General features: G+C 34.4%; 1 protein-coding gene across 4 annotated transcripts in view; it reads left to right on the plus strand.

Moving 5' to 3' along the window:
- Positions 1 to 13215, plus strand: part of LOC110036492 (caffeoylshikimate esterase-like) — a 34164-nt gene extending 20949 nt beyond the window's left edge. For 3 of the 4 annotated variants that reach the window (XM_020740946.1, XM_020740947.1, XM_020740945.1), the window contains 4 exons: positions 8893 to 9023; positions 9097 to 9234; positions 9734 to 9832; positions 12721 to 13215. In XM_020740946.1, the coding sequence (XP_020596605.1) occupies positions 8893 to 9023; positions 9097 to 9234; positions 9734 to 9832; positions 12721 to 12942 (590 nt within the window). In that variant the 3' untranslated portion in view covers positions 12943 to 13215. The remainder of the gene's footprint in view (positions 1 to 8892; positions 9024 to 9096; positions 9235 to 9733; positions 9833 to 12720) is intronic. The other variant, XM_020740948.1, reaches the window with a different exon arrangement.
- The last annotated feature ends 171 nt before the right edge of the window (positions 13216 to 13386 follow it).

Consider the following 13386-nt stretch of genomic DNA (forward strand, 5'->3'; position numbering starts at 1 on the left):
CCTTGCTTACTGGACTTAAATGAGGAGTTTGATGAGGTTAGGGGCAGAATTATTGGAAGAAGTCCCATGCCTTCAATCCATGAGGCTTTCTCAGAAGCTTTCCGCGAAGAAACTCGAAGAGGAGTGATGCTCAACAAGAAATCCATTTCTACCAGGATACTCGAGACTTCGACATTCCAATCGGAGGCTCATATCAACAAGCATACTGTTCCATATTCACAGAAGAATGAAGAGAAACCACGGGTATGGTGTGATCATTGCAACAAGCCACGACACACTAAAGAAACCTGCTGGTACCTCCATGGTAAACCTGCAGACTGGAAGCCAAGAAATAAGCGCAATTCACCTACTGCTAATGCTGTTGTCAAACAAACCAACCCATTTAAGAAAGAGCAAATATATCAACTCCTGAAACTGCTAACCTCAGTTTGACTACTGGTACCCCAACTTGTTCAATTGTACATGCATGTAGACAATTAAACCCTTGGATTATTGATTCAGGAGCTTCTGATCATATGATAAATTTACACTTTCATTCATACATCCCATGTTCTGACCATGAAAATGTTCGTATTGCTGACGGTAGTTTCTCTTCCATTATTGCTGGAAAAGGAAACATTAACCTGTCTGAGAGTATAGGTCTTAAATCTGTACTCCATGTTCTAAAACTCAAATACAATCTTTTATCCGTCAGCAAACTTTCGAAAGATCCTAACTGCCGTATAATTTTCTGTGAATCCTCTTGTGATTTTATCCTCTTGTGTTTTTCAGGACCAGAAGTCGAGGATGATGATTAAGAGAGCTAAAAAGATAGGAGGACTTTACTATTTTGAGGAGACTGTTCCTGGTAAAAATAAGGTTGAAGCTTACAGTATTATGAGGTTGAACCCTGCATTAGAGAAAATAATGGAATCGCATCTTAAACTAGGCTATCCAAGTTTTTCTTATTTAAAACATTTATTTCCAAATTTGTTTAAGGGTGTTAATTGTGCTTTACTTCAATGTGAAACATGTTATTTGGCAAAAAGTCATCGCATAAATTTTTCTCCAAAACCATACTTTATTTCAAAACATTTTTACATGATCCATAGTGATGTTTGGGGACCTTCAAAATTCAAAACATTATCTGGGAAAAGGGGATTTGTGACTTTTATTGACGATCACACCAAAATATGCTGGGTTTATCTTATTGAAAAACTTTTTAAAGATTTTTACAACATGATTGAAACTCAATTTGAAACTAAAATATGCAACCTTAGATCTGACAATGGAATTGAATATTTTAATGAATGTTTACGGGAGTTTTTAATAAACAAAAACATAATTCATCAATCTACTTGTCGTGACACTTTACAAAAAAATAGAATTGCTGAAAGAAAAAATAGACATTTACTTGAGGTTGCTCGGGCTATTATGTTTTCAATGAGTGTTCCAAAATATTTATGGGGGGACGCTGTTTTAACAGCATCATATTTTTAATAATATTTAATAAATCGAATGCCAACTCGAGTTTTACAATATACAACTCCTCTAAACAAATTAAAAATAAATTTTTTTAAGTTTACGAATGTCTTCAACTATTCCTTTAAAAATCTTTGGATGCACATGTTTCGTTCATATTCCGAATAATTGCCGATCAAAATTGGATCTAAAAATTTTGGATCTAAAATCTGAAAAATGCATTTTCCTTGGATATGCCTCAAACAAAAAGGGTTACAAATGCTTTAATACTGTCACAAAAAAAATTTACATGAGTATGGATGTGACCTTCATGCAATAAAATTCCCTTCTTTCACAAAAATTCACTTCAGTGGGAGTATAATATAGATGGAGAAGATTTTTGGCAAGTTTCTAACCCATTACTAAAAATTGTTGTAACATCAAGTACACTTGAGGTCTGTGAAAACAAAGAACCATAAATAGTTGTTGAAAATAAGGAGAACTCACTCAAGAGACACCTGAAAGTATCTTGTCTAATACAGGGGGAGAAATACCGCACAATACAACAACAGAACCTCTTGTTTATTCCAGGGAGAGACTCCATAAAAGAAAAAAAATTCAAACTGAATCTTTAGCTCCCTCCCAATCTAAAGAACTGAATGATGATCCTCAAGAAACACAGGTAATTTCTGATCCTGATCTTATTTTTTCACCGACAGAAGCTAAAGATTTAGAGATTTTGAATCTGGATCTTCCTATAGCTTTTAGAAAAGAAACACGTTCTTGTACTACCAAATATCCCATTTCGAAATACCTATCCTACAAAAAAATCTCACACAAACATCATGTTTTTTAAACAAAAAATCTCACACAAACATCATGTTTTTTTGTCAAAAATTTCTAATCTGTCTGAACCTAGAACAAGACAGGAAGCTTTTAGTAATCCAAATTGGAGAATAGCAATAAAGGATGAGATTGATGCTCTTTTGAAAAATGGGACCTGGGAAATTGTCACTCTACCAATAAACAAGTCTACTGGTGGGTGTAAATGAGTCTTCACTATTATAGTCAAAGCTGATGGGAGTATCGAAATATATAAAGCAAGATTAGTAGCGAAAAGATTCACTCAAACTCATGTAATTGACTATCATGAGACATTCGCTCCGGTAGCCAAGATCAATTCTATTCGGGTTTTACTGTCCATAGCAGCAAACCGTAATTGGCCCCTGCATCAGCTCGACATCAAAAACGCTTTTCTAAACGGTGAATTAGAGGAAGAGGTATTCATGGATCTTCCACCAGGATTTGAGAAGGATTTGAGAAGGATTTGAGAAGAAGTTTGGAGAAGACAAAGTGTGCAGATTAAAGAAATCTTTGTATGGGCTCAAACAATCTCCTCGTGCCTGGTTTGAGAGGTTTGGACAGGTGATTACAACATATGGATACACTCAGAGTCAAGCTGATCATACTATGTTCTACAAACATTCAGAAACTGGTAAACTCGCTATACTCATTGTCTATATTATCCTAACAGGAGATGATGCTAGGGAAATTGAGAAATTAAAAGAAAGATTGGCTATAAAATTCGAGATTAAAAATCAGGGAGATGTAAAATACTTTATTGGTATTGAGTTTGCCAGATCTAAGGAGAGGATTTTTATTAATCAGCGAAATTATGTACTCAACTTACTCAGTGAAATCGGAATGCTTGGGTGCAAAACAACTAAAACTCCGATTGAACCAAATAAAAGGTTACAAGTGACAAATAAAATAAATGGTGTCAATAAATAGATAATAAAAAACAATATCAGAAACTGGTGGGAAGACTAATCTACTTGTCACACACTCGTCTTGATATAACATTTGTTGTTAGCATGATAAGTCAGTTTATGCATTCCCCAAATACTCATCCCTTGGAGGCTGTCTATCGGATCCTTAGGTATCTGAAAGGAACACCCGGAAGAGGACTACTGTTCAAGAAAAATGAGCATTTACAGATGCAGATTGGGATGGAAGTGTTACAGATAGTAGATCAACCTCAGGGTACTGCACTTTTCTAGGAGGGAACTTAGTAACTTGAAGGAGCAAGAAGCAAAGTGTCGTGACAAGAAGCAGTGCTGAAGCTGAATTCAGATCTATGGTTGATGGGATATGTGAAGTTCTATGGATTAAAAGAATTCTCAAGGAGTTAAAAATTCATAGTCCACCACCAATAAAAGTGTACTGTGGTAATAAGTCTGTCATCGCCATCGCCACAATCCTGTCCTTCATGATAGAACAAAGCACGTAGGGATAGACAAACACTCCATCAAAGAAAAAATTGATAGAGGAGATATTTGCATGGTGTATGTTCCCTCCAACGACTAAGCAGCGGATATTCTACCAAAGGGTCTTCACAAAAAACAGTTCGACAGTTTTGTATGCAAGCTGACTCTCAAAGATATCTTCATGCCAACTTGAGGGGGAGTGTTGAAAGAATTAATTCAAAATTCAAAATTCAAATTTCAATATTTATTGTCTTTCCTTTTCTACAGACATTATTCTCCTTCCTTATTTTTATCTTGCTTAATTAGTCTGGGAATGTAATTGGAATTTCCTTGAATTTATTTAGTTAGTTTCCTTATCTAAGGAGGAGAAACTCCTATATGTAAATGCACCTTGAATTGAATCATTAAGAAGAAATAAAATTTTCTCTTCAATTTCTGGTTTTATTCAGAATGGTAGTTGATCCCTTGATTCTTTTTTCATTGGAAAGTGTCTTGCTTTCAAAGTGGATTGAAATTTTCGTTATGCCCTGTTTTGGTCTTGGAGGGTCTAGGGTTTGGTTCTCATGCTAATATATTCACTAAGTAAGACTCCATTCCATATGCTTTGTATGCTGCTCTTTGTTTTGGAATTGTTTTGTAGTAGCTACCTTATGGCTTTGGTGTAGCTCCCTCATATGATCGATATGTTTATGCTTTCTCTTCCTTGATAATGGTCATTGCAATATTAGTTTGATTGTGTATATCAAAATTGAATTGGAAGATGAACATATTCCCTTTCGCCGTATTCAATATCTTTGTTTGTCTAATAGTTTTAACCTCAGTTATGTCCATTGGAAATGTTAAGTTGCTGCTGCAGGTGGTATTTTTATATCACGATTGTCTTGAGATAATGTTCCCAAGTAACATTCGGCCGCCAATAACTTGTTTGACAGAGTCCATGGCTTTTAAAGGTGGTGTTGCTCCTTGTTGACGAGATTTTCTTTCCTAATGGGCCGTTTGATATCTTTTTTGTTTTTTGTTTTAGATTTTTTATTTTTAATTTTTTTGTTTATATTTTGATTTGAATTAAAACATGCTGATTGAGGTAATTGTTTTTAAAAAACAATTAAAATATTTTTTTAGATATTTTGTGTTTTTTCTAAAAATCATTTAATTTATTTTTTAAGCCAAATATAAAAATATTTAAAAAATTATATCAATCAAAGAAGTTTTTTTATAAAAGAATAAGAAATAAAATGATGCCAAACGGGCTCTAAGAAAATGAACTTTGGTGTGAACGCCCAAGGATACAGTAAGGATGAACCTTTTTTTTGGAATCAAGGAAGATTGGTGCTGTTAGAAATCAACATATGCATAATGCTTTTAACAAGAGTTAAGTTAATTCTATTTTTCTTAGATTTCCTCTTTTTTGGCATTCCTTTTAAACTTTCTTGACTTGCTCTTCCCATGACTTTCTACTTGCACCATATTCCCTGTTTGGTACACTATTGGTCTTGTGTGACAAGGACTATTGGAACTGTTTTCACCTGCGATTTTTTTTCAATGTTGAGATCGTTTGGGATGGGATGAAGATTGTTTACTAGGTGTACTCCATATGGGAGCATATTTCTTCATCCACGAACCATTGCCATCCACTTTATCAGCAAATATTCATTTTTTTTTACTAAAAAGAATTGAATGCATTAATACCAAATTGATCCAAATCAGACTCAAATGATGTCTAACCCAACCTTGGATGTAAAGATTGGTTGTTTGAGAATTTTAAATTTAGTGGAGTATTTTAAGTTCAAGCATGGCTAGGGAGTGATATGGTTTTCTAGATCAATGAAAGCAGAGTTTGAATAGACAGGCTTTCATACGGTCTAAGGAATCTCTTCTAGATAGAAGTTGCTATTAGATTTCATCTGGAGGACAGAAGTGGTTCTTCTTGCTTATTTCAACTGAAGGACGTTGTGAGCAATTCCTTACATGGTTGGAGCAAGAAAAGAGATTGCTTAACCATAAGTGAGAGGCGGTGAGAAAAAAATTAATTTAAATTTAGTCCAAGAGAATATGATACACATTTCTTTTATTTATAGGTTAGATCTTGTAATAAAATATTTTTACTATATTTTTAAAATAATCCAATAGATCTTATGAACTTAATTTGATAATGCCTTATATTAATAACAATATATTGTACTTTATACATGGCAATCTAATAACCATGTAAATATATTTTGATTAGATTAGTTAATGTAATATAAATATCAAGGAATTATTGGAAAGATTGCTTCAAATCTTATTTAATAGTTTCTCTCTTTTGAAATTTTTTTTTAAATAACCAAAATTCTCATGATGAACAAAATTTTCCCTTTTTCTCTTTCATGATGGCTTCCTTCTGCATATAGGGTTGGCATCTTATATTGCTTCATGGGCATTTTCTTATCCTATTTGATATTCCATGCAGCTTATAGATATATGTAGCTAAGGAATATTATAAATATTAGGATTTATAATATTTATTTAAAATATACAAATCATTAGGCTTCTTTTGTTATAAAATTCTTTGATTAAGCATGAAACTTAGAGATTTATATGTGAGGATTTCTTCTTATTCAAACGTCAGGTTTGGTGGCATCTTTCTCTTTCTTCCATTTCCCTTGCTTTTTCTTTCCTCTGTTTCTAGTCATTGGTTAAAAGTGTAAGAAATTTTATCAAATCCAACATACTAGAATTTTATTTTTTTCTGCATGAAATTTAACCAATTACGTTAATTTCAAGTTGATAGAATTTTAGTCATCAAATTCCATTTGATGGACGAAATCCTTTTTTTAGTCTTCATTTAGTTTGATAAATAGTTAATGTAAGATTTAATAGTTTGTTCCATTATATAAATTGCATGATTGTTGCACCATGGGAACAATAGACCCTAAAAAGTCTTGCGCTACATTGGTCCCTAATACATTTTTTTGAAGTTTTTCACTATGATTAGGTCTAAGCGGCTTCTCTTGGGATATAATTATATCTAATCTTTGGCATATCAGCGGTGAGGCAAGCCTCACACAATTCTCCTTTTTTAAAAGAATCTAAAATCATTCTATTAAAAGCTAGAAGAAGCTACTCAAACTTAGTTTTTGTCACGAACAAATTAAGTTTAAGAAAAATGTAGACAATAGCCAAACTTTATAAGAGCTATCAAAATAGATAAATATATGAGATTGATACGTACAAAGATATTGAATTGGGAAAATTATGAATGGAAAGTGTCCTAATTTTTTCGTTGGATGAGAAAACTTAACAAATTGATAGAAGTTAAGATAAATTTTCTTTTCTTATGGAAGTCTACTTGGATTATGAATAGCTTAGTTCAAATTGTATACTTCTTAAAAATTATGGTAGTGGTCATAAGTTTGAGTTTGACATGTGACCTTATTTAAACTTATGGTCTGTTTGGGGCAGCTTCAACTGTTTGACGAAGCAGCTATGAAGAAGAAACTGATATTAAAAAAACTATGGTGACTATTAAAAAAAAATATATTTTTGAGAAAGTTAGACCACAACTTTCTAAAAGTCACCACAGATAGTCAGGTCTGGTGGGAAAATGCAGCATTCAGCTGTAACTTTTTGAGAACGCTGTAAAGCGCAGTTTTGTAAAACTTGTAATTTTTCTTGTTCCCTTTTTATAGCTAGTTTTGTGCTTTTTTTATTTGTGCTTGATCAATAATTAAAGTTATGTCGGTTAACTTTCATATTAGGTGATTCTGAGTGATCATGAAGTCAAATGTTTATAGTTTATGAACTTTAGGTATTGATTATTATTAGGCATCAGACGATATTTAATGTTCTGATGAACCTCTCTCCTTGTTGAACTGGAGATGGTAACTCAGACGTTGGTGGATGACAACCATTGGGCATTGGTAGACATAGGATTATATTTGCATTTGGACATCAATAGTCAGGTGATTGTCAGTGGTTTGCTCTTTAATTCACTTTATAGGAGGGAAAATCAATAACTAGGGGGTAACGTTGTTGGTGATTGTTAGACGTCAAACATCAACATTGTTCGATGTTGAGTGCTATCATTGGGTGAGGGCTGGCATCAACATTGGTCGATGATGGGCATCCAGCTTAGTGCGGTATGCAATAGGGTTGATTGATGATAGGCATCAACCTTAACATAAAACAGGCTACAATTGGCATGATTTTTGGCAATGAAGAGTATAAATGGGATTTTGGCATTTATTTTTAACATGTGTCGACATTGGTCGATAATGGGCATGAGTGTTCATTGATGGCTACTGTTCAGTGTTAATGGTTAAGATCTATGAACTACTCTATGCCCTTGAATTTTTTTCGCTTGAGTCTCTTTTGGGATTCCCCCTTGAACATATCAAAGCATTGCATATTTATAATTTTTTGGAGGGGCCATTTTGGTCATCCCTTCCAAAATCAGGTCACTCCAACCGATAGTCAAAGTTTATCCTTATTGATTGATCATTTCATATTTATTAGGCACTTTAATTTATATTTTAAATAACAAAATTAAGTGATCCTGGTTTTACTTATATAGAGACTTGCTATAAGCACTTGGAAATTTTATGTTGATTGGCTACTTAAATGTGTTGTGTTGTTTTCAATTTTTTTTCCCGTGATTGGAGTTGGATCAAGGCATTTTTTGTGCCATTTGGTATATCTTATTGAGACCTTTAATTTGACAAAGTGTTGAAGATGGAATTGGGATGGCCTCAAAGTTGATTATGATAATTTATAGTTGAAATATTATGGTGTTTTGAGATTTGAAAATTGTGTTTAGGTACATGCTTAATCAGGTGAATTTTTTTTATGAAATCAATATTTATTAACTTTCATTGCATACTTCAATTGATCATACAAGCAGTTGATTTCATTTATACACGTTTGATCATTATCTGTTTTTAATGATGATCTCATTCCAATGTCAATTTCTATTAGACACCGCACAGCTATGGATGCATGACCACATGCATACGTGTGTACTTGCACATACATTTACACTGATAGAGACGCGCAAACATAATCTGCAGAAAAGGCAAGCAAAATTTCACACATGCACACCTATGAACACACAAAACATGATGACTATTTGCTTCACTGTTTTTTTATGAACATGTTCATACATAAATACTTACATCCCTTTGATATTTCCTTGTACTTGAAATGACAGAAAATCCCAAATACCAAAGTCTGCCGTGTTTTCTGTTTGGACAATCTATGGGTGGAGCAGTTGCTCTCAAGGTGCATTTTAAACAACCTCATGCGTGGGATGGTGCTGTTCTAGTTGCACCCATGTGTAAGGTGATTGTGCTTCTAGCACCATAGAACTTTCTTATGCGAAGATTACCTCTTAATGTTGAGTACTTTTTTATAGATGGGTGAAGATGTTCTGCCTCCATGGCCTTTACTACAGCTTCTTACGGGTATTTCAAAAATTTTTCCAAAAATGAAGTTAGTTCCACCCAAGGATATAGCTGAAATGGGTTTTAAAGAGCTCAAGAAACGAGAGCAGGTTGGCTTCCATTTCTCAATACTTTTTTTTTGGTTTTGGGCCTTACGGCTTTTCTTTGTTGTCTATCGCAATTCAGTTTAGCTTCTAGAATTTGGGCGAGTTCTGCATGTGATTTTCACATTAGAGAATTTTTCACCCAATCTGGGCATACTTGCCATGACCTAAAATTTGCCTTGATTATTGTACTGAATATTTATGTTTCTCTAGTTCATCATTTTTTTTCTGTATTTTCAAGTAGTTCTGATATACCTGTAAGTTAAATTATATTTGGATTCTAGATCAAGCTGAAGCTAGATCAGACCTTATCATCTTATCCCAAGCCCAACTTAGGGCATTACTTTTTCTTTCTTTTCTTAAAGTTTGGTGGAGTAATGTTGATTCCAAAACCAGGAAAAACTTTGACAAGCCGCCTCTGGGTCACTGAATGGACTTTGTATTTTTGTTGTAGTTGTGCCCTACAAAATATGTATGAAAATGTTTTTATTTTCTGGTCTTGCAGGCTTCTTATAATGTTATTGCATACAAGGATAAGCCACGGCTGAAGACGGCTTGTGAGTTGCTCAAAACCACACAAGAAATTGAATGTCAATTAGCACAGGTATACAACCGTTGAATTTGTTTTGATTATTTGAATTGCTAAACTAGTGAAGTTCAGTAAGCACGTATGGAAAAGCTTTCTTTCTGCAGTTCTACTTCCGATGAACATTGTCTGAACTACCCTTTTGCTTTGTTTGCCGAGTATTTGAGTTATGTGAATTTTGATTGTTGAGGCTAGAACTTACCTGTCCTTCTCAAGTGAGATCACCGCAGCCATCCTCTCAAAGCCATGAATAAGTTATTTTTCCATGGTTGTGACCTTTTTCGTCTGGAGGATATGACTTTTGTATGCAAAGTTTCTTGTATTAGTTCTTCAAAAGATGCACCAGGTTGATCAAACGTTTGATTTGTATGGCTGTTAAGAGAGGCAGAATCCCTCCAAGCTATTTGTTTGGAAACTTACTGGGATTGAAATTTTTCATGGAAATATATCTTATATTTTGTGCGATGCCATGCTTCAAAAATTCACTTGAACTTTTATAGCTGATGAGCAGGTTTGGTGGTATAGATTATGAATGATTTTGACCACCATTTCTCCGTGTCTTTTGTAGTTTTGTAGAGGATGCAAACCCTATTATTGCATTGCATGCTCTCTTGGGAGCTCTGTCAATGGTGGCCCTTTTTAGGACTTCTAATTACGAGGTCCTTGTCTAGTATTTGTTACCCCTCCTAAGATCAATACTTGGTGAGATTTTTCAAAAAGTTAAAACAGATAGAGATCATGTTTTTTGCTCACATACCCTCAGGTGGCATCTTTACTGATAAACCCCTTTGAGAACATTAGTGAAGATCTTGCCCAACACTAGATGCTCTCAGGTCTTGTTGTTTAGGCGGACAAGACCTTTATAAACTTGCTTTTCAAAGGATTGCCCATTGGTAAGCCCTTACACCGAGACTTAGTGAGACTCTTATTTAACATTTTTTGTCACCTTGTGTCACTCATCAGGGAGCTCTTCTTTCGACTTCATACATGGAAATCATATCCACACACTTGTCCTTCTAGGAACTTATTCATTAGTGAGCCCTCTCACTGATTTTTAATGAAAATAGTTCAAAGAAGCATGTCCTAGGTGCCACTTATTGAGGAGCCCTCCCAGCGACACAATAAATAAAGACTTTATTTACACATCTCCCATAATAAGACTGATAGAAAATAAGAATAGTAATTATGATATTTTAGAAACTTCTCAATTTTTGGAAAGTTTTCTATTTTTAAATGATGCAAATATGCCATCATCGATCATCATCATCTCATCAAGATCAAGACATTGTGGAAATTCATTGTTACCATAATCCATTTATGGATAGAAATAATCATCATCAAAAGTGAAAAGAATTTGTTTTTTCAAATTTAATTAAAGGTGGAATATGTTTAAGCATCAAGACAACAACGAAATGGTTTCTTATTCTTTTCGAATGGGCTTGGCTACTGTTTGCAAGCATGATATCCTTCATGTGATATCCTTCTTTTGAACCCTCAATGGGACAAAGTGCTACATGGTTGGAGCCACCTCTTGAATCTTTTGGGGCCAACTCTAGAATCATATACGTCTGGTGGATGATTATGGCTATAAAGAACCAACAAGGATGTCGAGTATATAAGTGGGGGATAATGTGAAATCCCTTGAACAGAATAAAGCTAAACTCTTAAATATCGAGGCTCCTTTTGGTGTAACAATGAAAGTTAGATATAACCCCAAAGTTAAGCGTGATTGTGTTGGAGCACTCCTAGGATGGGTGACCTTCAAGGAAATTATACCCACGGAGCAAAACAGTGATGCTGCTAGGCTAAAGTTGACAATATCTTGATAGGTGAGAGTTCTATCTATCACGAAAGGACTAAAATTAGGTGGTATGTTTGTAAAGTGTTAGATATGTAAATGCACTTATAAAATAAGTAAGCATCTCCTGCGGGAAGGATGGAACACGCCAGGGAGATGGGAACCACACAGCGGAAAGGACGGAACAATGGGGACCTTTAGTCTCACATTCAATGTATGACAAATTATTTGTGAAAAAAGCTTTATGAAAGAGGGAAGGAAGGAATTTTCTTCCAAGAAAACTCAACGATGCAGATGTGTGGCATCCGAAATGCGTCAAGTGAAATAATTTTTTTTAATTTTGATAATAATAATTTAATTAATCATATTTTTTGGACTTGAGCGAATTAAATTCTAGCCGAACACAAGCTTAATATGAAAAAACAAATTTGAATCAAACCGAACATAAGCAAATTATTAACGAGCTATTTAAAAAATGAGCCCACACATGAAAAAAAATATTAACGGTCGAGCATAACACGAACAAGCCTTAGGCTCACTTAAGTTCGCTCTGTTAGACCCCTATTGTTGAGACTGTCATGCATAGGGAGTTCCCTATGAGTGCCTAGACATTCATCTAGTGTTTGCCAGCAAGCATCAAGTTAACCTGTGATGGGTCCTTTTTATTTATCAGCTCACAGGTAATTCCCTTGTGCTCGTCCTTGCTGCGCCTCTATGCTAGCTTTGTAGAAAATGGAACCCATTTGAGTTAATTAAACATAGACCCGATGTTCTGTGATATAAAAACACATGGATCTTTGTGCAATTTATCAGCTTATGTATTACAAATTTTCTTCACAGCATTTGATTACATTGCACTCAATTTTACATTTCTGACATTTGAACCTTATTTTATACATTTATATCACTCAAATCTTTCATTCTACATAAAAATTCCATCAATTTAACTTTTAAAAAGTGAAATACATCTTCTCATGCATAGGTAAGGTGGCATACATGTTAAAATTAAATTTTAGGTGTTAAATATGTAAATAAATAGGAATTGAGCGGTATGTATGTAAATCTTCCATCTTTATTATATGGCATGATAACCTCACCGTTCGCTCAGGTATCTCTGCCTTTGCTGATTCTACATGGTGAGGCAGATGTATTGACTGACTGCTCCGTGAGCGAGGCTCTATATGAGAAGGCAAGCAGCTCTGACAAAGAAATTTTAATCTACAAAGATGCATGCCATTCTCTTCTTGAAGGCGAACCTGACGAAACAATAAATCTTGTACTCGATAATATCCTCTCTTGGCTTGAGAAACGCTGTGCAAAGACAGAATAGCTTCGCCTGCACAATCTGCCTCCTCCTCTTCTTTTCCAAGATCCACAATCTCGGGCTTTTACATGTGAATATGTCTGGAATGGTGCGGTCAGCATGTCATTCCTTCCCACGATCTTGTTCATGCTTTGAGTTGGTGTTATAATTGTTGTCATTAATTTGTTTAGTGTTTCTTCTGTTTCTTCCTGTATAGGGACGGATGCACGTTTTGTACTGAATGCTTAACTTTCATTATTATTATTATTATTTAATTATGAGTGGGTAAGTTATGCTACGTGACTTGCAAGTATGAAAGTACACGAGAAAAAATGACTAGAGAATCTTTGTGAGACTCACTTTTCTTTGTAGATTTCTAGTCCACTTTAATGGTATGTTTCAATACATAATATATATATATATATATATATATATATACACACACACACACACACACACACGCACACATCC

This window comes from Phalaenopsis equestris, unplaced genomic scaffold (assembly GCF_001263595.1).
Source record: "Phalaenopsis equestris unplaced genomic scaffold, ASM126359v1 Scaffold207403, whole genome shotgun sequence".
Lineage (NCBI taxonomy): Eukaryota > Viridiplantae > Streptophyta > Magnoliopsida > Asparagales > Orchidaceae > Phalaenopsis > Phalaenopsis equestris.